This window comes from Lolium perenne, chromosome 3, assembly GCF_019359855.2.
Source record: "Lolium perenne isolate Kyuss_39 chromosome 3, Kyuss_2.0, whole genome shotgun sequence".
Classification (NCBI taxonomy): Eukaryota; Viridiplantae; Streptophyta; class Magnoliopsida; order Poales; family Poaceae; genus Lolium; species Lolium perenne.
The window spans coordinates 138,935,875-138,962,529 of record NC_067246.2 but is presented as its reverse complement, the minus strand read 5'-3'; the positions used below and the strand labels follow the sequence as shown (position 1 = coordinate 138,962,529).

The following is a 26,655-nucleotide window of genomic DNA, read 5'->3' as shown; positions in this document are numbered from 1 at the left end:
GCATTAATCGCAGCAAATGTGTGTCTAGAACACGTCCCACGTGTATATGTGATTAATGATAAGCTATCAAAAAATTTAATCAAAACAGGTTTTTAGCAAGTGTGTCGGTCGAGTTGGAATGGACTAGATATAGCCCCAGAACAGTGATTGAGGGCGAGATACTGAATATATTCGACAGGCCGGCCATCACAGCAGGACAATTTCTATGTATGCATCATGCAATGCATGCCTATATACCCATGGTTTACTCATCATAATTGGTGTTTGCTGGGTTTCTTCCCTAGTACGACCAATCATAATTGGTGTTTGCCTATTGAGAACATAATTGATGTTTGCCTAACGAAAGTAATCAACATACTAAATCATATCAAATCAGGCTTTCTAAGCCCACCGAACTACTGTAGTCCACAACTCTAAACTAAATAAATCAGCAAGTACCTGTTTGAACTGCATGATTCCCATTAAAATTCAAAGAAAATTCCATGTCCACTAGCTGTGGAAGAATGTTTCCTATCCCAGCTTTACAAAATTCAACGGGCCTAACCAAACCAGTAGACTTGATTGCCAAAAACAAATCTTTTAAATAGTATTGTTCAGTAATGTAAAATACAAAATCCGTTATTTCCGATGCCTTTAGAACGGTCATCGGACACGTGAATGCCGCACCGCCTGGCGTCCCCTCCTCATGTTGGTAAGCCCTGCCACGCTGGTCCCAGGTAGAAGCCTCACTCCCATCCAAGGCTTTTCGTCCTTTTTTTTTGGACGTCGATTCTTTCAGCTCCTGTTTGCTTTATGGCCTCGGCATGATATGTCGATGTGGTCTGCTTTGGAGGGAAAGACTAAGTTGTTGCGCTCTGAGGCCCTTGTTAGCTTCAGGAGGAGGACCAACCTCTACGCGACATCATTGACTCAATGGAAAGGTTGAATGCTATGGACCGGGAGCTTTCTGCAGTGGATGGAGGCTGCATTGGATAGGCTCTCCCTGACATCGCCGATAGCTTCTGAGCCGTGCCCTTTGGTTATATCTAATGTTGTCTCCACAGACGAGAGTGGAGCGGGTCCTTATGGTTGTTTCTCTCCTGGTGCTAGGGCCAGCTGGGCGGTCATCACTCTGGTATTGTAGCTCATGCCCAAGCTTGAGGAGTTGTGTGGAGAACCGGTTATGCCTATGTTCGTTGCTTGTGGTCGAATCGCTCGAGATCTTGGTTGTGGTTTTACCGTCGAGCTAATCTCTAGACTTCAAGAAGAGTATTGATGTGGATGCCGCAATCTCTCTCTCTATCTTTCTCATGAGTCCATCGGGCATGTGGTTCCTGCAAGTGATGCAATTGCTTCGTACGAAGCATTGGCACCTGTGCCCGAGGCTCTATCGCCAACGCGATATGCGATTTCCTCACCACTTTGACTGTTGCTTACCCTGGTTCCAACAAGATGGATGTGTGTCTCTTGAAGAAAATCCAAGTAGGGATAAGTGCAATAGAGGTGGCGCTAGACGCTAGACCGGTTATCGTGAAGGTAAAAAAAAAGTATAGAAGCAAAATGAGTGGCACCACAGGAAATGCATTCGTTGTTGCTTGATGGATAATTGGTGTATTTTTCTCGAGCTACCACCGGTCTATGGGGGCACTTTGGTGATGTTTGTCCGTGTGTTGTAAGAGTGTCGTGTTGGGAGCCTATGTATGTTTGTTTTGTGGTCGTGTGGTGGCATGTGTTGGGAGTAGTCCTACATTCATGACCTAGTTTGTAACGGTTTTTGCCTTGTTTCTTGTAAACCAATTGGACAACTCTCTTCTAGGCAACTCTTTTGCCTTCGTTTTCAAATAAAAAGAATCTGCCGTCGACTGCATCCTGACCGCTGCCTTCGAAATGCACGAAAAAGCTCCAAAAAAAAAGTCTTGCTATAGCACAACAGCCCATATTGTTGCTTGTGTCATGCTAGCTAGGTCGCTGAGAATTTGATGGAGACGGTCTACAGTCGAACCCGAAAATGGCGGGGCTAGCTTCCCCCACTTGCGGCCAATATATAAACCCAAGACCATCACGCGATCGACGTCGCAGCCAGTGAGCATATCCTGTCAGTTTGCTTCCTTCCACACACGCACCTAACGAACAAGCTAGCCAACAAATCGTTTACTTGTCAGGGTCGTGCTCACCTGAGTCCTCTCTCCCTCCTCCACTCTCGCTCGGATCGAAATGGCGTCCCCGTCAACGTCCGCCAAGACGACGACGTTCGCGCTGCCGAGGCTCCGGGATCTCATCGAGCACGACGACGAGGAGGATGAGCTCGTCGAGGAGGAGGAGGACGACAACGATGAGGACGACTGGGACGTGAGCAGGCGCATGTCCCGCCTCTCCGTCGCCGGATCCGACGGTGACGACGCCGACGACGAGGACGACGGGCGCAGAGGCGTCGACGACGAAGATGAAGAGGACGACGACGAGGTGAGGTCGGATGGTGCCCACGGCGAGTACGGGAGCCGGCCGTGGCACCCGTACGGGAGCCCGGGACGCCTGCAGCCCCCTTCGTCGGCGTCCCTACCGGGCACCCCGGAGCGCGGGGCGCCGTCTCAGTCGCAGTCGCCGTGGGGATACGGCTACTCCAAGGACTACGCGAGCGAGACGGAGGCGGCGCGGTGGCCGGGCGGGGCCGGCCCGCACGAGATGCGGAGGCAGCAGCACCGGCGGCAGCGGATGATGCGGGAGGTGTGGCTGGACCGCGCGTGGCAGATACGGAAGCAGCGGCGGGAGCTGGGAGAGCGCGGCGATCAGGCGACGGTGCTGGTCGGCGGCGAGTCCCCCGCGCGGGCCGGCGCCGTTGCCATGGATATGGACGAGCTGCGCGCCTGCAAGGACCTCGGCTTCGACTTGCCGTGCGACTGGACGGTGGAGATCCCCAGCTACGCCGTCCCCGCCGTCGACACCGGCAGCAGCGGCGGCAACTCGCCGGCCTCGGGCGGCAGCTGGCGCATCTCCAGCCCCGGTAAGTCCTCCAATCATTGCACCACAACAACTGCTACTCTAGTTATGACCACGAGCTGCCTCATTAATTTTCCATAGCGGTGTTACTCGTACCGTACGGACAATCACTGGCCGGTCGACTTGGAAGAAAATTTTGCCCCATCACAGTTGAGAAACAGTAGATAACCTACGTGCTCGTTCCCCGACCATGAACTTGGAAGCTCGGAGCATTCCATCACCCGTAGCTTGATCGATCAACTCGCTTAATTTCCTCGATCGGCTAGTTCGTCATGTACGTCCATCTGGCAATGGCAATTCACCATGCGCGCGGGCGCGGCACTGAAGCTGAAACCGAGTTTTGCCTGACTTACCGGGCACTGCACTGCGCCTGCGACATCGCGCATGATTCGCAAGTCTTTTCGGCCAAAAGTACGTATGCCCGCGCGTGCACAGAATTTATTAGTGGCGTGTCCGTTGCTTTCGCACCAAGCCGGCATCATTTGCCAATTCCTCCTCGGCATGCTCCCTCTTCCCTGGATGAGCCGTTGCTTTGTGCTCGCTAAGTGTGTGCTCGCCACGTTTGCTAGCCGGTTAATTTCCGCTTGCTGCCCTTGATCCTGCCACGCACTTTTGCTAATTCTTCTAGTACTCACGTTCATAAGCAACCAGGACAATGAGAATATAAACACAAAGAAACGTGCAAAGCACTCCCGAACGGTGTGTGCGGCATGTCATGCACATAGCATATATATAGATACTTATGCAAACAATATAACTGGACACTCTGTTGCAAGCTTTTCGCCTATATTTTTTCTTTTAACTTGCGTATTATTGTTATGATTAGGCTAGCGCACATGCATGCATGCATCTCATCCCATCCCTCGACAAAAATGAGACGGCATGTGTTGCATAAAATAGTGACACTGTAGCGCAAGCATCCGTCCATACTTATTTGATACAGTATTTGTTGTTTACTTTTTTTTAACTTACGCTAGTCCCCTGACGACTACTAGAAAACAAAGCAAGTTCATTGCTATCATGTTCTTCCATGCAACTATGAAAATTTAGGGATAATTTTTTTGTTTCTCCATTATATAAATCGCTAGATTAATTATAAAACACATAGTACAAGATTCTAACGAGATACTAGGATTATTGAGACAAACGTAATAAAAGATGAACATTCAAACTAACTTTGCGCTTCCTGATCTTTTTTTAAAACAACCATTAGGTCACCCTTATGCAATGTTCAGTCATCCGGCCATAGTGGCTAATGGTATATTTCCATATGGTTCTACACCATTTTCTTGGTGGTGGCCAATGGTATATTTCCATATTGAATCTTCGTAGCTATACAATTTTTTGGATAAATATAGTTTATACTAGACTTTTATACTTATTTAACCTTGATTTTACCCCACTTTAGTCTTAATAAGTATATTTATCTATTACATACATGGAATGGTTAACCACATGCGATGTTTGCAAAATTTTGTTCTGCATACTATTATTTTCTGACGAGTTGCAATGTACACTGCACAAAATTGCATGCACTAAATTTAAATTGCATTTTGTAATCGAAGTTCTCCTTGATTTAATTTTTCACGGTTCCAGAAATTATCTAGTGCATACCTATGTACTTTTCTATGTGTATGTATGTGTGTTTGTTTATTTATTTTAATATCCTTATGTATCATGATAGCGATCTCTAAAACGTAGGCTAGAATAAATATCTCACTAGCGATTATAGTGTGTATTACTACAGATATATAATATGGAAGCTTCTAGAGTATAAATTGTAAAATCTGTCTCAAAAGTTGAAGCTGACAGATGTGCTTGCGTCCTAAACTTTGGAACAGGAGATGATCCCAAGGAAGTCAAGGCGAGGCTCAAAGTGTGGGCCCAGGCAGTGGCCCTGACATCTGCTTCTCGGCTCGGCGCTTGATCCGGAGCGCATCGTCATCAGTTCCAGAGCAACATCAACACCACGCCTCTGTGCAAACCACCACAATTTTCCTTCATTTCCTCCAAATAACCTGTTCCTGCTGCCAGAGAAACAATTTATTCTGCCATCACGCGCATGTATATACGTGTCCCATTGCACGCACTTGTCCACAAATAAGCATTGTTTTCATAGCATTAGCATCGAAAAGAAAAACATACAGACATGGTTTGGTTGGATAGCTTTTTTTTCGAATTGGATAGCTTGATTAGTTAGCTACGTAGGGTTGCATATGTTCGTCGTTGTGGGCTCTGCCTTTTTTCACAGGTCGCACGTGTCTCCTGGTGGCACGTGTGGTCGTTTCGGGTTTTTGCCGTGGCTGGTCAATTGGCCGGCCGGCAGGGGGCGGGCCACCGGCGGTACAAATGTGCGTTTGCCTGCCATGATTGCAAGAGTGCAGATGAATGAAGAAAGGAGAAGCAAAAAACTGAAGGCGGCATTCATATATGTGATGTGACAGCTAACAAGAGAAAAGGAGATTTTTTTTGAAAATATCTATGCAAAAGCTTTCTTGAAGAACTAATGTTATGTACTCGCACGTCCCACCTATTCTCTGTTCACTATAGTTGTCCTTGTATATTTTACACTTCAAATCGCAGATGTATTATGTGTGGATTAGATACCAAGTTATTTTTCTCTACATAGCTAAAATGCATAGGTTCATGTCAACTATTATCCTTTATCGAAAAAAATGTCAACTATTATCTCTTATCTTTTTGCAAGCAAGAAAAACCTATCTATCTTTCAGAAATAGTACAGAAATACTGGTCATAAATTTCATCTGGCACTTATTTGGTCTAGCCAAATTTCATTGTGCCGCACACATATGACAGTAAAACATACCTGCTCTGCAGTGTCAACGAAAATGTTGCCTCCAAATGAACTTTAACTCCAAGTCCGACATAACAAAAGACTTTCCATTTTCATTAGCACACAAAGAGTAAATCATGTTCAAACACATGAGCATTATTTCAGTTTCCCGGAACAACGGTACACTGGTGAAACGAGACTCATAAGATTCCTGTACTTGTAGTTGACTAGCTAGTTGGAGATTCAAGTAATCCTTTCTCAAACCGCGCAAAAAACGAAGGAGGATGTCCTGGGCAAAAACCCCTTATTGACCCTGAGCACTGAGCCATTAAGCTTTTCAGCCGTCCAAGGGCAGCTCACCACAATCCACAATTCGGCAGGGCAGCTTGGGAGTATCGGACCTGCTGGTTTCTTGCGATTCAAGCTCCTTCACAACGTCCATGCCCTCCAAGACTTGTCCAAACACGACGTGGCGGCCGTCCAACCATGGTGTCTGTGAAAGCATTCCATTTGAATCAGAAACACAAAAGAAAATCTAAACACCGGGTTCTTGCGAAAGAAAACAAAACTGAGAGGTGACTTGTTTTTAGTTGGGGATAATTTATTCTGATAAGTTATCGTATCCGATCTAATCTATTGCAATTTATCTTGTTTATACATTGATAAACACACTTACCAGTTCCAAGTGGTTATGAAGTTGAAAATGCCATGTTGATGGCTTACAAAATGCGATGAATTGGAGAATATGAACAAAGGTTAAACAAATCGTGGGAGAAATAAAGAAATGTGGAAGGTGCACTTTTTAATGGATCCAATAGCTGCAAAACAATAATATGATGAAACAGTTTATACAATTAGGACTATTGCAATAATTACTAGTTTACGGCTCTAAGATGGATAGACATTATTTTAGAAACTAGAATTTAAGTATCATCAATATTTATTTTGTTGAACATGCTTTTGTAGGCACAAACACTCTTTCAAAATGAAACTTAGGAAGTTTTGCACTAAAGGATTAAAGTTTTATATAAGAATTAGGAATCTAAACCCCATCCTGCCCCTTCTGTAGGATGCAAAAGGGAGTAATGGTCTTCTGAAGCTAATTTGTTAATGGGGTAGTTTAACACTGATTTCAGCTCTGTCAGTATGAAAAATCAACTTTTTGAAGTGTCTGAAGTATAATTTCTAAAACTAGTACATAAATCTGAATGGTATTGACTATTGAGCGAACACAATATAGGGATGGAAACATACCCTTGTGTTCCTAATTTGCATGTACTTTTGAAGACTAAATAAATAAAGCCATGACTACCATAGGATATTCATGGCTGTAGGTTTGGAAAATAGTGATCTAGTAATGATTGTCTCATATTGAGTAGAAGTATTAAGGATTTCTTACCTTCGCAGTGCAAATAAAAAACTGGCTTCCGTTTGTGTCAGGGCCCGCATTGGCCATGCTTAGCACACCAGGGCCAACATGCTTTACTGAAAAGGGGATAAGAAATACAAAATCGTCAATTTAACTACTACTGAACTGAAACTAAATGGATACCATGCAAACATTACACATTTAACTCAATGCAAATCAATGAAATTTCAGTCCTTGAAATCAAAAGTACAATGAAAGGTTAAGGCAATAAAGTGGAAAGATCATCTTCACTATCAAATCACTTACATGTAAAGTTTTCATCATCAAAGCATTCACCATAAATACTCCTCCCACCAGTACCCTGTAGTCACCAAAAGAATCTTAGCACTCAACAAGTGAAAAAAGCCTTTTACCTTGTCACAAAAACAAGTTTGTGCTGACAAAGAATTCACTGAACTCCAAACCTAGGCAAGGGTGAACTTTCCTTGTCTTCCATGGAGTGCTTTCGCCGCCCATTGACATTTCTTTTCTATACTATCTTAAAATTGCAGTGCTCCCCCGAACTATGGAAGTGCCCACCCATTGCCTGTTTTCTTTCCAATTGATATATTCTGGACACTATGGCCTCTCTTGTTTGCGTGTTTACATTTTGATCGTTCAGATTTCATCCTTCCCCTCTTCAGAAAAAATATGCAACTCAGAAAAAAGAAACTAATCGTGACCTGGTAAATTGTTGTGTGGTCGATTTGGTACTTGGCTCATCATAGGAAAGGTTATCATTCAGCAGACGCAAAGTGAAGAGAAGAGGAGTACATTAGGAATTTACGAGTTGCACTATGAGACGCAGTTTTGCACAACAATAGGTAGCCAATGCTCATCTAACTATTGGGCGCTCACAGTATTAGGTAGCCAATGTTGAAAGGGCATCCAATGTTTATTATGTCATTTCTTTCCGTGCAAAATACTTGTTGAGGACCTAAAGCGCTCCCTCTGGTGGAAAGTGCTAGTTTGAGCAATGGCATTGATCAGAAACCTCTATTTCTAGAACCTAGTTCGTTAGTTGACTTGGCGAAATAGAAAAAGAAATTGCAGACTGATTCATAATTTCAAATGGACGAGGAGAAAAGGCTGAGAAGATGCCACTAATTCTCTTCAGAGCTGAAGAATTTAACATATGAATCAGAGACATCACTGCACCCTATAAGTGCAGGAATGGACAGATGCTGCATAAAACACCATCTGAAACAATGGGGAACCTAACGATTTATTCTTCCTCGAATTGATACACGATGTACAATGAGGATTATGGAATGAAGTGAGCTGACTAGTTTTCAGGCAATGTAGTGCTTACGTTGTTTTCCTGGAAATCCCCACCCTGAATCATGAAATCCTTGATGATTCGGTGGAAGGAGCAGCCCTTGTATCCATACCCTTTGTCGCCTGCCCCAACCAAAACAGAGAGAAACCGTGCGTGAGTCCAAATACATACTACTTGGCACACTGACTGACATTAGCAGTGGATTTGCTATCGAAATTAGGCAATTCGCGTAGTATTGATTAGCCTGCTATACCAGTGCACAAGGCGCGGAAGTTGTCGACGGTCTTGGGGACGACCTCGCCGAAGAGCCCGATGACCACCTTGCCCACGCGGTCCCCGCCGATCTCAACCTCGAAGAAGCATTTGCTGGTTACCTTGGCCTGGAGCTCCACGTCACCCTGCAGCAGCAGCAGACCAAGGCGAATTCAACCACCACGCAGAGGCTAGCGAGCATGGAATTGCAGCAGCTGATACACGGTCTCGTGGAGGGCGCGCGTACCTCTGCAACCGCCGCGCGGACGACGAAGGCGGGGGCGCGGCGCGCGCCGAGCCTGAGCGACACCGCGTAGCTGGAGCGGAGCGGGCGGGCAGCGCCTCCCCTGGTGCTGCTGCGGACGGTGATGAGGCCGTGGTATGGCGCCGGCACGAGGGCGGAGGGGGCGAACACGGCCGGCCTGCACGCCATGGCGGGTTCGTTTGGCTGCTAGTTGGATTATCAGATAGAATGGATCGACGGGGATTGGGAGTTGGAGAAGACTGGAGACGGCGGGGCGAACGAAGGAAATGACCGAGGCGTGGTATAGCTACGTCTCGCTCGCGGGCCATGCGTGCCCGCATAGTTTGGTGGGCTCATCGGCCCAAATCTGACTGCTGTATGGGAATGTTAGACAGATTCAAGGAGTGACGGAGACACTCTATGCTGGAGTGTAGGATGGCCAGGTTTTTTTTTTTTTTTGAGACAAACCAGCCAAGCTCTATTATTCATCAAAAAAAGCAATTACATGAACTGTCACAGAATGAGGAATGCCCAGCCATGTATGCCGGCCAACCCCAAGAGCTAAACTATGCCTGGCTAGGTTGTGTGCTTCAAAATTAGAAGCTCTACTCTCAAAAACAAAACTACACTCCTGGAACAAAGAAGACCTATGGTTTATTTCAGAGATAATAGCTCCATATCTACCCTTACTACCTTCATGAATTTCTTTTACAACTTGTTTGCAATCCGATGCCACATATATTGATGAAAGCATCAAGTCCTCCGCCAGAGCTAGAGCTTCCCTGCATGCCAATGTTTCAAGAACCCCTGGATCTGTTATTCCATCAAATATCATCACTGACGAGCCCAGATAGATGCCATTGTGATCCCGGCATACAGCAGCTGCCGCTCCTTTGTTTGCTACCTTAGCTATAGCTCCATCGACATTGATTTTAGCTACCTCATGAGGCGGTGGTATCCACTGACCCTTCTTTGAAAGAACAGGTGTTGTGCTTACAAAATTGCTTACTGGTTTTCCCAAAACTTTCAACTCCGACAGATAAGAATTTATAAATGTATGGGTAGATAAAGGGCTCTGGAAGATCTCCTCATGTATAGCTTTCCTTCGAGCCGTCCAGATCGCCCAAAGTGTGACAGTTAATCTCGTGAACTGATCATGAGGTAGGGACCCCAACATATCAAATAACCACTGTTTTGCACTTGGCTCATTGTTCATCATCATATGCTCCACCATCACGCCATCTGCTAAAGCCCACACACTTGCTGCCATGTTACACTCAATTAAAGAGTGTCTCCATGAATCCAGAGCTCCACAAATTGAGCAGGAATTAGACTGAGACATGTTGCGATGTTGAAGTAAATCAGCCGTAGGAAGGGATTGTCTAGCCAAACGCCAAAGAAACACTCTGACCTTAGAAGGAACTGAAGTCTTCCATAGCGAACTCCAACCCCTCTCCTCCGCTTCCGAATTGGATGGTCCCGGATTTCCTTCCAAGTAATTCTCTATGTGTATTTTTGTAACCATCAGCATACGGTATGCCGATTTTACTGAAAAGATGCTGCTACGGTCATAGTGCCAGGCCCAGAAATCTTGCTGTCTCCTAGTACATAGAGGAATACTCAAGATTGCAGCGGCGTCCATCGGCAAGAAGAACTCACGAATAATCTCTTCACGCCAGGTAGCCTGTGTTTCATCAATCAAATCTGATACTAGATGTGGTGGATTTGGTTTAATAGCCACGACAGGTCTCAGCATATTATCCCGCGGTAACCAGTTATCCATCCAAATATCAGTTGTTGAGCCATCCCCAATTCTCCGTATCAGGCCTTGGATCATCACTTCTCTACCGTCCAAAATTGATCGCCATATCTGAGATGGGTGGGAACCCAGCCCGGCCTCAAGAATTGACGAGTTAGGAAAATAAACTGCCTTCAAAATCCGAGCACTCAGCGAATTTGGCTGTTGTAGAATTCTCCATGATTGCCGAGCAAGCAGACATAAGTTGAACATCTCAATATCCTTAAAACCAAGACCTCCCAAGTGCTTTGGCGTGTCATATCCTCCCATGACACCCATGCCACCTTTCTCTTCCCCTGTTTGCTACCCCACCAGAACTGGCGGATGAGAGAATTGATATGATCACATAAACCTCGAGGCAGCCTAAAACACGCCATAGAAAATACTGGGATAGCCTGAGAAACTGACTTAATGAGCACTTCCTTTCCTCCAGCGGAGAGGATTTTCTCCAACCACCCTTTGATCTTGCTCTAGACCCTATCCTTCAGGAATTTGAAAGTTCCATACCTTGAACTACCAACATCTGTGGGCATACCCAAGTATCTATCATTTAAGGCTTCATTCTCCACCTGAAGGATCCGTTTGACCTTGTCTATTATAATTTGAGGACAACCTTTAGTGAAGAAAATTGAAGATGCTTGACAGTAGATCTCCAATAGGCTAGACAATTCCTCCGCTCCCTCTCTACTTCCTTTGAAAAACAGCAGGCTGTCATCCGCGAATAACAAATGGTTCACCTAGGTGCCTCTAGGTTTTCGTTAACGAGGATATGGTTTTATTTTAATTTTGGGGGAGAACCAGTATATGATTTGAGCCTATGAAATCTTGTGGCGAGTCTAATGTGAAGAAATGGTGGTTTGCGAATTGCGATGGAGCAGTCAGCTATTTCAAGAAGAAACTGAAGATGATTGTTACTTGTGAAACCAATGAAGGCCGAGAAGGGGCCCTATACAGGAAAATATCTTTTCCAGACTCCTGTCTCAACATTCAGCTTCATAACCATTTATTACAATATATTATGCGAATTTAGTGTGAATTTGTAGGGGATCATGCCTACTCATAGTGAGGTAAGTTACGTACTAACATAGAACTACATGCGGTGAACTAAGCATTGAAACAAAAGAATTAATTTTTTAGATAAAGAGGTAATTAGCTATGTTACCATAACATCACATTTTTCAAGATAATATGATTTTATATAATATAATAAATATAACTTTGAACGATACAACAAATATGTTACTACCCATTATGGATGTTGTAACATATATTATTAATTAACATGTGCATGTTACTCCCCACTAGAACTAGCATAAACAATTTGCAAATAAAATACCCGCTTATATAAGTTTCGGGTATTCATGGTCTCGTCTAGTGTCGGGACAAATGATACAATATTATTACCATCTTTCTCTAACGACTTTTTTCAACACAGGTATTAATATCTCACAATTTCAATATTCGGGCCCATGGATACCATGGCAATTAACCAATTTCAATGGTCGACACTGAAATTAATAAGAGACGTTGGACTACGTCATGGTGTGACACGCCATCGGAAAACTTTACTCTTTGTATTCGTTCCCCTCATGGTTATGAAAATAATCAACATTGCTATCGATGTTGTATCCTCTTCCCCAGCATAGTTACAACAACAGTACATCTCCAATAGCTAGCTACCGGCGAAACTAATACCAATACATTCAATGCATTTTTCAATGATTTCTCAAACACAATTTCGATATTGAGGAGGGGGGATGGCCCCCATAGGTGCCACAAACAATAAACATAATTCTTAAAGACCAAAAATTGAAACCACGAAAAGTAAGCCTAACATAGTACATATTTTATTACATGCCAACGATGAACAACCATAAAAAGCAAGACGATACACCAAAACATCACAAACGGGGACAAGCACCGAAGCATCGTAACATGAGGACATCAAGCATGAGATACCTGATTATACTTTTTTCCATTAGTAGTGATAGGATTTTTCTATTTTACCTGATTACACTTGGTGGACAATCTTTTTCGATAAACATATAGCCTATGCAACAACGTAATACCATAACGGTAGTACGGATGCAAACAACCAAAAAATAAAAAAATAAAACTAAGAAATAAAAAGTCCCGCTACGGTATTTTTAAGTCCAGATGCCTATTATGCCATTCATCGCAATCCCAGGAATATTGTCTTTGCGAGACATAATAGATTAATATCACAACACATCATTTATTACAACGCATAATTGTCTTACAACACGGGATCACAGGATCCAGTCTCATTTCAATACTAGTTGATCTATTGATCAATTACAAAACACATAGCGGAAGCGAAGTAGCGTAGAAGTAGCGGTCATGGTCCATCTGTTCCACAGGCAACTGTTGACGTCAGGAGTGATCCTAGTTGTCGTAGACGTCCTGCTGTCCTTCTTCCGGGTTCTGGTACTCCTCTTCATAGTCTGGCCATTTGAATAGCCAGGGACAAAGCCATGAGTACTTTAAAGTACTCGCAAACTAATACTAAGGTAAACACTATCAACTATGGTAAGGGGGTTCTAAGCTCTAGTTTCATTTGCATAAAGCCAGTTTTATTTCATAAACACTTTCGTAATCAGAAACCTTCATTTGCTCAACTAACTCAAGTGGGAACATTAGTGTCATTCCCACAACTCAGTTGTGGTTCAAAGTCAAAGTCACCTTTCAATTCAAATCACAAGTCACCATTCACCAACTTGTCAACACCCGGATTTTTAAGTCCAGATGCCTATTATGCCATTCATCGCAATCCCAGGAATATTGTCTTTGCGAGACATAATAGATTAATATCACAACACATCATTCCACTTTTGTAGAGGCAGCCTCCAAAGATAACCCCGATGACGCTTGTTTAGAGGGAACCCATACTAAGATACATAAACTTCTAGTTAAGCCTTACCCATTTCAGGTATTGTGGGGGTACTTGCAAAATTGGAATGGTATCGCATCCAAACCCAACCATCAGTGTTTTTGGTAAAATTCACCAAGTCATTCACCAGTCACATTCACCTTCAAAATCTTTCAATAGAATGACTCATCATTCCAAGGTTTTCAAAGTCAATTCAAATCACAAGTCACCATTCACCTTTTCAAGTTCAAAATCACCCTTCACATGTCACATTTTGAAAATGGTCTGATGACGGAACAGTATGGCCTTTCCAACCGTCCATAACCGAGGACGCGGCTATTCGAATAGATCTACACTCTGCAGAGGTCGTACACTTGTGCCACAACATTTGCAATAATCCGTCAGGGTTAACTGGCCCTGATTTACCACACTCCGTGTGCGGACTACCAACCATAACCTTTCACTTACATATCCTAGTATAGGCATCTCTCCCCATGAGCTTGGCCTCCCAGTGAAGACAAACTGTCAGCCTGGGAACTGCACAGGGCTTGGGCCGGACATTCACCTCATTTCACGTCATATCACATCATTCCACTTTTGTAGAGGCAGCCTCCAGCATAACCCCGATGACGCTTGTTTAGAGGGAACCCATACTAAGATACATAAACTTCTAGTTAAGCCTTACCCATTTCAGGTATTGTGGGGGTACTTGCAAAATTGGAATGGTATCGCATCCAAACCCAACCATCAGTGTTTTTGGTAAAATTCACCAAGTCATTCACCACCACATTCACCTTCAAAATCTTTCAATAGAATGACTCATCATTCCAAGGTTTTCAAAGTCATTTCAAATCACAAGTTCCCATCTAGAGTAGTCACTTTTGATATTGAGCACTAGCAACTAGTCATGAGGGGTGCTAACTAGCTTATAGCCTTCTAGGCTAAGTTTGATACTCTTGTAGTATTCTATCTCTAGACCAGAGTTAACTATAAAAGCAAGTTATAAATAATCAAAAACAAAAGCTTGTAAGAATAAAACTGGGAAATAGGCTCATAAGCATAAAGTAAAAAAAAATAATGGTGCCTGGCTCGGGAGGAGCTTTGCACTTGGCAAGAATATGAGCTTGCAAGGGTGGTAGCTTGCATTGGTAATAGCATGCAAGAATACTAGCTTGCCTTGAGTGGTATACTGATCAAAGTGGTCTTCTTCTCCTTGGAAGTAGACTTCCTCCTCCTCTTGATACTCCTCGGTACTAGCGTCTAAAATACGAATACGAGGATACAATCACCAAACAATTCATTGGCTATTCCAAACATCACATATAGTCACACAAACTATTCTATGCACACAATTAATACAATTTGGTGCATTGGTGGTATTGCTTTGAGGAAGAATAATTTCCTCTCATTTTATATGTAAATGATAGTTTCCATATAGTTCTCGAGGAATAATTTCCTCTCATTGAATCTTCTTTAAGATTTAATTTCTCAAATCATCACACATGAATTTATGTTGACCTAAGTCAACCATTCATCATCATCATTTGAGAAAAATGATTTAAATGAGGTAGGGATACCTCATACCATTTAATAGTGCCTATTATGATTTAATATCTCCAAGTATTTCATGTGAGAGTATTGGACCAGGGTTTCAAACTTCATATGAAAATACTTGGGACAAGATTTAAATGAAGCGAAACACTTCGTACAATTTACACAAGTAAACTAGCATCACTCATTACTATTAAGTGGGTAGATGTGTTGTTTTCTTATTTAGGAAAATTCATTTCCTCTCATACTAATTTAGGGGGGTTAATTTTGGATTACTTAGAGAAACAATTTCCTCTCATTATCTTATTAAGATTTAAATTCTCTTATGCATAATATGTGACCTAGGTGGACCCAGGTCAACCTCTTCACACATATCATTCAAGAAAATGATTTAAATGAGGTGAACACCTCATACAATTTAATACTAACATAGTAAAGATTTAATATCATCAAATAATTCACTATGAGAGTTAATAGACCATGGTCTCTACCTCATGTAGAATTATTTGAGACAAAGATTTAAATGAGACCAAAGCATCTCATATGATTTAATAAGTAGTTTTGAACAATTCAAAACTACTATGAAAGGTTTAATATTTTCAAACAAGAACCTATGGGTCATTAATACATGTGTCATCAACTCTCATTGAATCTCTTGGATTAATGATTTAAATGAGGTGCTACACCTCATACAATTTAAATACTATTTTTGAAATAGTTTAAAAGAGCTAGAAATGGCCAGATAGCCATTATTTGAATCTAGCCCATGATCATAAGAAACAACTATAGTATTTTATTACATAATAAATTAGACAACATCAAATGGGATTTTTGAGAGGTGGAACCACCTCAAAATAGTTTATGGTTGATTTTTAAGATTTAATTGAGGTTTGAAAAGTTACTGATTTGTTATTTTTACTATTCAAGATCTATAACAGATATTGGTTTGAATCCAGTGGGGTTGGAGGGGGCCTTTCATGAGCTTTCTAAATATATAAAATTTGTTGAAAAAGGCTCAGTAGATTTGGATCTATTAAATTTTGAAGCTAGCTTCAGATTGTAAAATAAATGGAAAAGAATTAAACCAATTTGAAATCAAACAAGGGGGCGGGAGATTTAATGGGCCGGCCCAGCTACGCTGGCGATGCGAGCGGGCCGCTTGACAGTGGGGTCCACTGTCAGGGCGTTTTAAAAACGCCGAAGCGGTACGCTAAAGGAGGCCGTCGGATTAAAAAGAGATCGGGCGGCTGAGGTTTGTCCTCATCGTCGACGAGCTCCGGCGAGGGGCAGGGTTACTGGCGGTGCAAATCGGAGGTGGGCGGCTCACCTGAGCTCCGGCGAGGCTGGGCGTCGGCGGCGTTCGTCGTTGTCGAGGACGGTGAGTCGAACGGTGGTCGAGGGAGAGCTTGAGGAGGACGCAATCGACGGCGAGCCGCTCAGCACCTCCGCGGCTCCGACGTGGCAATTGGACGGCGTCGGCGGCTAATCGAGCAAGGGGGGTGAGCGAGGAGCTTGAGAAGAGGGAGGAGAGCAAGATTGGTGTGGAGAGTTGAGCACGGGCAGGTCTCCTTTTATAGCTGCGGGAGTGGCCGAGGGTTGCGGAGCCGGTCGTCGATGACGATGGCGTTACGGTGGTTTCTGGGCACTGGCGATGACGCAGGCGTGTAGGCGACGTCCTGGTGAGTGTGTGGGACTTGACGGCGCAAAAAATGGCGGTCTGAGGCGATCGTCATCGTCCTTGCACTCTGGCGGCAGTGGCGGGTGGTCGTCGATCATGGCGTCGGCTACAGGGCGTGCGCGGGCCAGTGGGGTTGTCCGTGAGGTAGCTGAAGTCGAGGTGAGGCTGGAGGTGACAGGAGGGGTCGAGGGAAGCGCTGAGTCGACGGGGCGAGGTGAGGCTCTGGCGCGCTCCGGGGCGTCACCATGCGCGTCCTGTCGCGCATGGGTGTTGCTGGGCGCGTCTGGGCACGCGGCTGCTGGTCAATGTCGACGTCGAAAAGGTCAAGGGGTTGCACGGTCAGCATCAGCAGGGTCAGGGGAGGTCCGTAGACATGGTGAGGGGAGAGGGATGTGAGAGGAGAGGAGGTGAGCATGTGAGGTGTCAAGTGGCCGGCATGGTGTGGGTTTTGGGTCATGGTGACCAAGAGAGAGGGGAGCAGTGGCTTGTACTGGTGATGGGAGGTGTGAGGGAGCTCCAGGGCAGCAGGGATGGTCAGCTTTGGACTTGGTCCAAGGTGAAATTTCAGTATGGGCTTCAAAATAGATGCTGCCCACAAGGTGTTTGTGAATATGGCCGAAAGAGAAAAGTTTTCGAAATTTGAAAATTCCTTTGGTGGATCTCAAACATATAATCATAGAGATGGAATGGTGGTGGTGGGGTTCAATTTGGAAAAGAATTGCAAAATGGCAAAAGTGAGATGATCTTCTCTTTAATCCAAAGTCTCCACTTGGCAACACTATACTGGTCAACCTGGTCAACTTCAGCAGGGATGGTCAACATGGGAGTTGTTGACCTTGACATGGTCTTGGATGACATGGAAGTAGATGGTCAAGTTTGGTTGCAGAAACAAAAGATAGGAGGGGGCATAGTGGTGAAGATGTTATAAAAGTGATATATGACCATTATCATATGTGAATTGAATTTGAGATTTCTTTTGATTTGATTCTTGTTTCTTTGATGCAATTGTGTTTGTTTATCATATATAAGAGTTTTACAAGCAATAGATCAAGCCATGGTGGCCTTGCTTGAAGATTTGCAAATTTGGCTCTATGTGTATTTGAGTAAAAAGGGGATTTTCTCCCTATTTGATTTCTCTCCATTTGTTTTGACTTTTGTTGACTCTAATGGGGTTCTTATTAGTTTAGAAACATTTTCAAACCATTGAATCCATTTCAAAAGGTCTTGGTCAAAGATTTGCAAAAAATGGCCATAACACATAAGAGGTGATGTGTTAAGTTTTATTATTTTTGAAAAGGGTTCACCTTGCTTCACTTGGGCATGGGTTAGGGTCAAATTAGGGTTACATTAGGTTTGGAGATGGTTTCCCATCATTTGGTCAAGGTTTAGAGTCATAGGTCAAAGTTTGGTGAAATGGCTATGTGTCACATATGCTTCTATGCATATGTTGCATTTGATTTTTGATTTGAGTGTTCTTGGCCCATTTGATGTTGTTGAGTGTGGCAATGGTATATGGAAGTGATCCATCCCTTCACAACAAGTCCTAGGGTCAAGATCCTCAAATTCACAATTTTGCATTTTACTCACATATGCCTCTATGGCATTTTTAGTTTCTTTTTAATTTCTTTGGAAACCACTTGGAAATGGTTTAGTAGGTACTAGGTAAGGGGTAAGAAGGTTTTCCAAACCTCTAAGCAAGGTAGAAAGGCTTAGGGTAAAGTTTTATAAGAATGGCCATAGGCACATATACCTTTTTCTTATTTAAATTCTTTTTATTTCATTTTAACTAGTAGTGGTGAAAAGAGGGGTGAGGTCTAGGGTTTAGTGGGGTTCACAAAGGTTCACCACCATTTAGCAAAATTAATAAAGGTAGGGTTCAAGATTTACCTATTAGGGTTATAAGTTCCCATAGGTCTTTTATTTTATTTTGGGTTTCTCAAAAAGGATCCAAAAGAATTTTGGAGAAGGTTAGGGTTTAAGGTTTTTCTTATTTGATTTCTTTCTCTTGTATTTTATTTGATTGGTGATCTTCACTTGATCACTTTAGGTTTTTAGGGTTTAGCACAAAAGCAGAATAACACTCATCATGGCAAAACACAAGATTTAAACAAGGTCTATATGTATCAAATCTTATTTTAACAAAAGTTTTTGTTGGTTCCAAAATTTGGAACTAGGGAAATTCATTTTGTTTGTTTTGAAATTTTTGGGTTGTTACAAACCCTTCCCCCTTAAACAAATCTCGTCCCGAGATTTTAAGAAAAGTTAGGTTCCTAAGCAAGATTGAGCATTTTAATAACAGGAGGACATACTTGGCATGGTCTGGGGTGCTTCCTGAGCTTCAGTGGCAGTCATATGGTAGAGACGGCCGTTGCTGTTGTTCTGGGTCCTTCTTCCAGCAAAGCGGCGCTGTTGCTGAGCAGGTGCTGCGGTATTGGCGGTAATCCTGGCAAGCTTCTTGGGGCACTCCTTGGAGAAGTGACCCACAACTCCACATTCATAGCAGTTGACGGTGGACTTGTCTTTTGGAATGACGGGGGTAGCATTACTTCCAGTCCTCGGGGCAGTCTTGGGGTTGTTGTTGTTTCCATTGTTGTTGCTGTTGTTGTTGTTCCCTCCGGGCTTCGGGGGTCCTCCGTTGTCGTTGGTGTAGTTGGGGCGATAATTCTGGGCAGGGGGCTTGTTGTATCTTGGGGTGAATCCTCCAGAGGAGTTGTTGCGGTACTTCTGAGTATGGTGGGGTCCATTCTGGTTCATCATTCTGCGCTTGCGGTTCTCATTGGCCTGATGCAGCTTTCCTTCCATCTGTATGGCTGAGTCCACGAGGGCTTCTAAGTCAGCGAACGGAATGTTCACTAACACAGTCTGCATCTCGTCATGCAGTCCGTTCAGAAATCTTTCCTTCCGTTTCTCATTGGTGTCGGTCTCATCCGGGGCGTACCTTGACAGAGTGAGAAACCTGTCGCGGTATTCCACCACGGACATTCTTCCTTGCTTGAGTTCACGGAACTCGTCTCTCATCTTCTTGATCAGTCCCTGGGGCACATGGTATTTGCTAAACTTTAGCTTGAAGTCTTCCCAAGTCATCATTTGTCCTGCATTCATGGCTCGGGTGCTGGTCCACCAAGCTCTGGCTGGTCCTGCCAGATAATGGGTGGCAAACAGCACTTTCTCTGCGGCTTCAACTTGCGCAACTTCGAGGTTGTTCTCCATTGTCTGGAGCCAGTCATCAGCGTCTAGGGGTTCTTCAGTCTTGTTGGATATCGGAGGGTTGGTGTTCTGAAAGTTCTTCAGCTTTGATCCTGGGTGATCATGATGGCCTTGATTGTTCTGAGCTATCTGTTGCAGTGCCGCAAGGTTGGCTTGGCGTTCAGCTCTTTCGACTTCTCGGTCTGCCATCATTGTCTGCAGCAGTTGCATCATCGCGTCGTTGGTGCGATTGGGAGGGGCCATCTGAACATTGAAGTAGATGATAAGATAAGAGGGAAATTTCTATGGTTTGTTTTGTTTAATTTTTAAAAGTTCATAAATTGAAATTTCGAGTAGTGTTGCGGGGGTAAAAACCAACAACACTTTTTCATTCATACCAAGCATCATACATTACCAAGCTAACACACCGTTGGTTTGAAGAACCATTCATCGTTCTACGATACAAGGGGGATCCTGATACAACTCACACCTACTTAAGTGCTTAAATGATACTACTCTCCCGAGTGGATTCTTCTTCTTCACGGGTGAGATGCTTGGCGAGAGGCGAGGGCGTTGTCCAAATCTCTGCGGGTTTTGTACTGCCTGAAGTCCTGAGGTGCTTCATAGGGGTTCATCTTTGGTTGTGGTGGGGGCATGGTCATCGGTCTTCCCATGGAGTCATGTCTTGGGTAGTAGATGAAACGAGTGTTCTTGATCTTGTCCTCATTTTGTCCACACAGACGGGAAATTGCTTCTTGCATAGCTTTGTCTAGTCCTTCCTTCCAAGTGTTTCCCGTTACAGAAAACCATATGGTTTCCCATACCGGGGCATCAAGCTTCCTTCGTAGATCAGTAGAAACGTCCCACCGAGGTGGTTCTCCTAACTGAGCTTTGAGGGGTATTCCGAAGAACTCGGGGTACGGGTGTCCTAGATAGTCCACTAGTTGCTTCAACTCCTTTTCGAACCTTGGGTCGCCTCCGGAACCAAGCTTATAGGATTCCCATGGGTACTTCATCTGTGAGCAAGTAGGATAAGTAAGTTAAAGAAGTAGTCAAGTGTGCAAAATTTTAGATAGTGCTACCAAGAAAAAGTAGAGCAGGAATTTCTCATTTTGAAAAAGATTTCAAGGTTAAGAGGGAGAATAAGTTTTTCACAAATATTCACTTCTTTGGTTTTGAAACTAAGTTTTACAGACGTCCATTCTAACTAGGGTCTCCTAAGGTCAACAATGGCTCTGATACCAACTTGTCAACACCCGGATTTTTAAGTCCAGATGCCTATTATGCCATTCATCGCAATCCCAGGAATATTGTCTTTGCGAGACATAATAGATTAATATCACAACACATCATTTATTACAACGCATAATTGTCTTACAACACGGGATCACAGGATCCAGTCTCATTTCAATACTAGTTGATCTATTGATCAATTACAAAACACATAGCGGAAGCGAAGTAGCGTAGAAGTAGCGGTCATGGTCCATCTGTTCCACAGGCAACTGTTGACGTCAGGAGTGATCCTAGTTGTCGTAGACGTCCTGCTGTCCTTCTTCCGGGTTCTGGTACTCCTCTTCATAGTCTGGCCATTTGAATAGCCAGGGACAAAGCCATGAGTACTTTAAAGTACTCGCAAACTAATACTAAGGTAAACACTATCAACTATGGTAAGGGGGTTCTAAGCTCTAGTTTCATTTGCATAAAGCCAGTTTTATTTCATAAACACTTTCGTAATCAGAAACCTTCATTTGCTCAACTAACTCAAGTGGGAACATTAGTGTCATTCCCACAACTCAGTTGTGGTTCAAAGTCAAAGTCACCTTTCAATTCAAATCACAAGTCACCATTCACCAACTTGTCAACACCCGGATTTTTAAGTCCAGATGCCTATTATGCCATTCATCGCAATCCCAGGAATATTGTCTTTGCGAGACATAATAGATTAATATCACAACACATCATTCCACTTTTGTAGAGGCAGCCTCCAGCATAACCCCGATGACGCTTGTTTAGAGGGAACCCATACTAAGATACATAAACTTCTAGTTAAGCCTTACCCATTTCAGGTATTGTGGGGGTACTTGCAAAATTGGAATGGTATCGCATCCAAACCCAACCATCAGTGTTTTTGGTAAAATTCACCAAGTCATTCACCAGTCACATTCACCTTCAAAATCTTTCAATAGAATGACTCATCATTCCAAGGTTTTCAAAGTCAATTCAAATCACAAGTCACCATTCACCTTTTCAAGTTCAAAATCACCCTTCACATGTCACATTTTGAAAATGGTCTGATGACGGAACAGTATGGCCTTTCCAACCGTCCATAACCGAGGACGCGGCTATTCGAATAGATCTACACTCTGCAGAGGTCGTACACTTGTGCCACAACATTTGCAATAATCCGTCAGGGTTAACTGGCCCTGATTTACCACACTCCGTGTGCGGACTACCAACCATAACCTTTCACTTACATATCCTAGTATAGGCATCTCTCCCCATGAGCTTGGCCTCCCAGTGAAGACAAACTGTCAGCCTGGGAACTGCACAGGGCTTGGGCCGGACATTCACCTCATTTCACGTCATATCACATCATTCCACTTTTGTAGAGGCAGCCTCCAGCATAACCCCGATGACGCTTGTTTAGAGGGAACCCATACTAAGATACATAAACTTCTAGTTAAGCCTTACCCATTTCAGGTATTGTGGGGGTACTTGCAAAATTGGAATGGTATCGCATCCAAACCCAACCATCAGTGTTTTTGGTAAAATTCACCAAGTCATTCACCAGTCACATTCACCTTCAAAATCTTTCAATAGAATGACTCATCATTCCAAGGTTTTCAAAGTCATTTCAAATCACAAGTTCCCATCTAGAGTAGTCACTTTTGATATTGAGCACTAGCAACTAGTCATGAGGGGTGCTAACTAGCTTATAGCCTTCTAGGCTAAGTTTGATACTCTTGTAGTATTCTATCTCTAGACCAGAGTTAACTATAAAAGCAAGTTATAAATAATCAAAAACAAAAGCTTGTAAGAATAAAACTGGGAAATAGGCTCATAAGCATAAAGTAAAAAAAAATAATGGTGCCTGGCTCGGGAGGAGCTTTGCACTTGGCAAGAATATGAGCTTGCAAGGGTGGTAGCTTGCATTGGTAATAGCATGCAAGAATACTAGCTTGCCTTGAGTGGTATACTGATCAAAGTGGTCTTCTTCTCCTTGGAAGTAGACTTCCTCCTCCTCTTGATACTCCTCGGTACTAGCGTCTAAAATACGAATACGAGGATACAATCACCAAACAATTCATTGGCTATTCCAAACATCACATATAGTCACACAAACTATTCTATGCACACAATTAATACAATTTGGTGCATTGGTGGTATTGCTTTGAGGAAGAATAATTTCCTCTCATTTTATATGTAAATGATAGTTTCCATATAGTTCTCGAGGAATAATTTCCTCTCATTGAATCTTCTTTAAGATTTAATTTCTCAAATCATCACACATGAATTTATGTTGACCTAAGTCAACCATTCATCATCATCATTTGAGAAAAATGATTTAAATGAGGTAGGGATACCTCATACCATTTAATAGTGCCTATTATGATTTAATATCTCCAAGTATTTCATGTGAGAGTATTGGACCAGGGTTTCAAACTTCATATGAAAATACTTGGGACAAGATTTAAATGAAGCGAAACACTTCGTACAATTTACACAAGTAAACTAGCATCACTCATTACTATTAAGTGGGTAGATGTGTTGTTTTCTTATTTAGGAAAATTCATTTCCTCTCATACTAATTTAGGGGGGTTAATTTTGGATTACTTAGAGAAACAATTTCCTCTCATTATCTTATTAAGATTTAAATTCTCTTATGCATAATATGTGACCTAGGTGGACCCAGGTCAACCTCTTCACACATATCATTCAAGAAAATGATTTAAATGAGGTGAACACCTCATACAATTTAATACTAACATAGTAAAGATTTAATATCATCAAATAATTCACTATGAGAGTTAATAGACCATGGTCTCTACCTCATGTAGAATTATTTGAGACAAAGATTTAAATGAGACCAAAGCATCTCATATGATTTAATAAGTAGTTTTGAACAATTCAAAACTACTATGAAAGGTTTAATATTTTCAAACAAGAACCTATGGGTCATTAATACATGTGTCATCAACTCTCATTGAATCTCTTGGATTAATGATTTAAATGAGGTGCTACACCTCATACAATTTAAATACTATTTTTGAAATAGTTTAAAAGAGCTAGAAATGGCCAGATAGCCATTATTTGAATCTAGCCCATGATCATAAGAAACAACTATAGTATTTTATTACATAATAAATTAGACAACATCAAATGGGATTTTTGAGAGGTGGAACCACCTCAAAATAGTTTATGGTTGATTTTTAAGATTTAATTGAGGTTTGAAAAGTTACTGATTTGTTATTTTTACTATTCAAGATCTATAACAGATATTGGTTTGAATCCAGTGGGGTTGGAGGGGGCCTTTCATGAGCTTTCTAAATATATAAAATTTGTTGAAAAAGGCTCAGTAGATTTGGATCTATTGAATTTTGAAGCTAGCTTCAGATTGTAAAATAAATGGAAAAGAATTAAACCAATTTGAAATCAAACAAGGGGGCGGGAGATTTAATGGGCCGGCCCAGCTACGCTGGCGATGCGAGCGGGCCGCTTGACAGTGGGGTCCACTGTCAGGGCGTTTTAAAAACGCCGAAGCGGTACGCTAAAGGAGGCCGTCGGATTAAAAAGAGATCGGGCGGCTGAGGTTTGTCCTCATCGTCGACGAGCTCCGGCGAGGGGCAGGGTTACTGGCGGTGCAAATCGGAGGTGGGCGGCTCACCTGAGCTCCGGCGAGGCTGGGCGTCGGCGGCGTTCGTCGTTGTCGAGGACGGTGAGTCGAACGGTGGTCGAGGGAGAGCTTGAGGAGGACGCAATCGACGGCGAGCCGCTCAGCACCTCCGCGGCTCCGACGTGGCAATTGGACGGCGTCGGCGGCTAATCGAGCAAGGGGGTGAGCGAGGAGCTTGAGAAGAGGGAGGAGAGCAAGATTGGTGTGGAGAGTTGAGCACGGGCAGGTCTCCTTTTATAGCTGCGGGAGTGGCCGAGGGTTGCGGAGCCGGTCGTCGATGACGATGGCGTTACGGTGGTTTCTGGGCACTGGCGATGACGCAGGCGTGTAGGCGACGTCCTGGTGAGTGTGTGGGACTTGACGGCGCAAAAAATGGCGGTCTGAGGCGATCGTCATCGTCCTTGCACTCTGGCGGCAGTGGCGGGTGGTCGTCGATCATGGCGTCGGCTACAGGGCGTGCGCGGGCCAGTGGGGTTGTCCGTGAGGTAGCTGACGTCGAGGTGAGGCTGGAGGTGACAGGAGGGGTCGAGGGAAGCGCTGAGTCGACGGGGCGAGGTGAGGCTCTGGCGCGCTCCGGGGCGTCACCATGCGCGTCCTGTCGCGCATGGGTGTTGCTGGGCGCGTCTGGGCACGCGGCTGCTGGTCAATGTCGACGTCGAAAAGGTCAAGGGGTTGCACGGTCAGCATCAGCAGGGTCAGGGGAGGTCCGTAGACATGGTGAGGGGAGAGGGATGTGAGAGGAGAGGAGGTGAGCATGTGAGGTGTCAAGTGGCCGGCATGGTGTGGGTTTTGGGTCATGGTGACCAAGAGAGAGGGGAGCAGTGGCTTGTACTGGTGATGGGAGGTGTGAGGGAGCTCCAGGGCAGCAGGGATGGTCAGCTTTGGACTTGGTCCAAGGTGAAATTTCAGTATGGGCTTCAAAATAGATGCTGCCCACAAGGTGTTTGTGAATATGGCCGAAAGAGAAAAGTTTTCGAAATTTGAAAATTCCTTTGGTGGATCTCAAACATATAATCATAGAGATGGAATGGTGGTGGTGGGGTTCAATTTGGAAAAGAATTGCAAAATGGCAAAAGTGAGATGATCTTCTCTTTAATCCAAAGTCTCCACTTGGCAACACTATACTGGTCAACCTGGTCAACTTCAGCAGGGATGGTCAACATGGGAGTTGTTGACCTTGACATGGTCTTGGATGACATGGAAGTAGATGGTCAAGTTTGGTTGCAGAAACAAAAGATAGGAGGGGGCATAGTGGTGAAGATGTTATAAAAGTGATATATGACCATTATCATATGTGAATTGAATTTGAGATTTCTTTTGATTTGATTCTTGTTTCTTTGATGCAATTGTGTTTGTTTATCATATATAAGAGTTTTACAAGCAATAGATCAAGCCATGGTGGCCTTGCTTGAAGATTTGCAAATTTGGCTCTATGTGTATTTGAGTAAAAAGGGGATTTTCTCCCTATTTGATTTCTCTCCATTTGTTTTGACTTTTGTTGACTCTAATGGGGTTCTTATTAGTTTAGAAACATTTTCAAACCATTGAATCCATTTCAAAAGGTCTTGGTCAAAGATTTGCAAAAAATGGCCATAACACATAAGAGGTGATGTGTTAAGTTTTATTATTTTTGAAAAGGGTTCACCTTGCTTCACTTGGGCATGGGTTAGGGTCAAATTAGGGTTACATTAGGTTTGGAGATGGT

General features: G+C 43.5%; 2 protein-coding genes across 2 annotated transcripts; one reads left to right on the top strand and one right to left on the bottom strand.

Annotated features, from left to right (window-relative positions):
- The first annotated feature begins 2,036 nt into the window (after positions 1 to 2,036).
- On the top strand, positions 2,037 to 5,439 carry LOC127342586 (uncharacterized). Its single transcript, XM_051368558.2, has 2 exons — positions 2,037 to 2,980; positions 4,818 to 5,439. The coding sequence occupies exons 1-2, from the start codon at positions 2,194 to 2,196 to the stop codon at positions 4,901 to 4,903; spliced, it is 873 nt and encodes a 290-aa protein (XP_051224518.1). The 5' UTR covers positions 2,037 to 2,193; the 3' UTR covers positions 4,904 to 5,439.
- Positions 5,440 to 5,863: 424 nt separating this feature from the next.
- LOC127342587 (uncharacterized) lies at positions 5,864 to 9,217 on the bottom strand. Its single transcript, XM_051368559.2, has 6 exons — positions 8,957 to 9,217; positions 8,711 to 8,855; positions 8,491 to 8,579; positions 7,446 to 7,500; positions 7,170 to 7,255; positions 5,864 to 6,263 (listed from the first exon to the last, which is right to left on the bottom strand). The coding sequence occupies exons 1-6, from the start codon at positions 9,140 to 9,142 to the stop codon at positions 6,108 to 6,110; spliced, it is 717 nt and encodes a 238-aa protein (XP_051224519.1). The 5' UTR covers positions 9,143 to 9,217; the 3' UTR covers positions 5,864 to 6,107.
- Between the last annotated feature and the right edge of the window lie 17,438 nt (positions 9,218 to 26,655).

What these genes read in the sequence shown, in the direction of transcription:
- LOC127342586 (XM_051368558.2), top strand. Translation starts at nt 2,194, where the DNA reads ATGGCGTCCCCGTCAACGTCCGCCAAGACGACGACGTTCGCGCTGCCG. An exon ending in CTGGCGCATCTCCAGCCCCG is followed by an intron (nt 2,981 to 4,817) that starts GTAAGTCCTCCA and finishes ACTTTGGAACAG; the next exon opens with GAGATGATCCCAAGGAAGTC.
- LOC127342587 (XM_051368559.2), bottom strand. Translation starts at nt 9,142, where the DNA reads ATGGCGTGCAGGCCGGCCGTGTTCGCCCCCTCCGCCCTCGTGCCGGCG. An exon ending in GGGATTTCCAGGAAAACAAC is followed by an intron (nt 7,501 to 8,490) that starts GTAAGCACTACA and finishes TGGTGACTACAG; the next exon opens with GGTACTGGTGGGAGGAGTAT. An exon ending in TTTTTATTTGCACTGCGAAG is followed by an intron (nt 6,264 to 7,169) that starts GTAAGAAATCCT and finishes ATGCTTTCACAG; the next exon opens with ACACCATGGTTGGACGGCCG.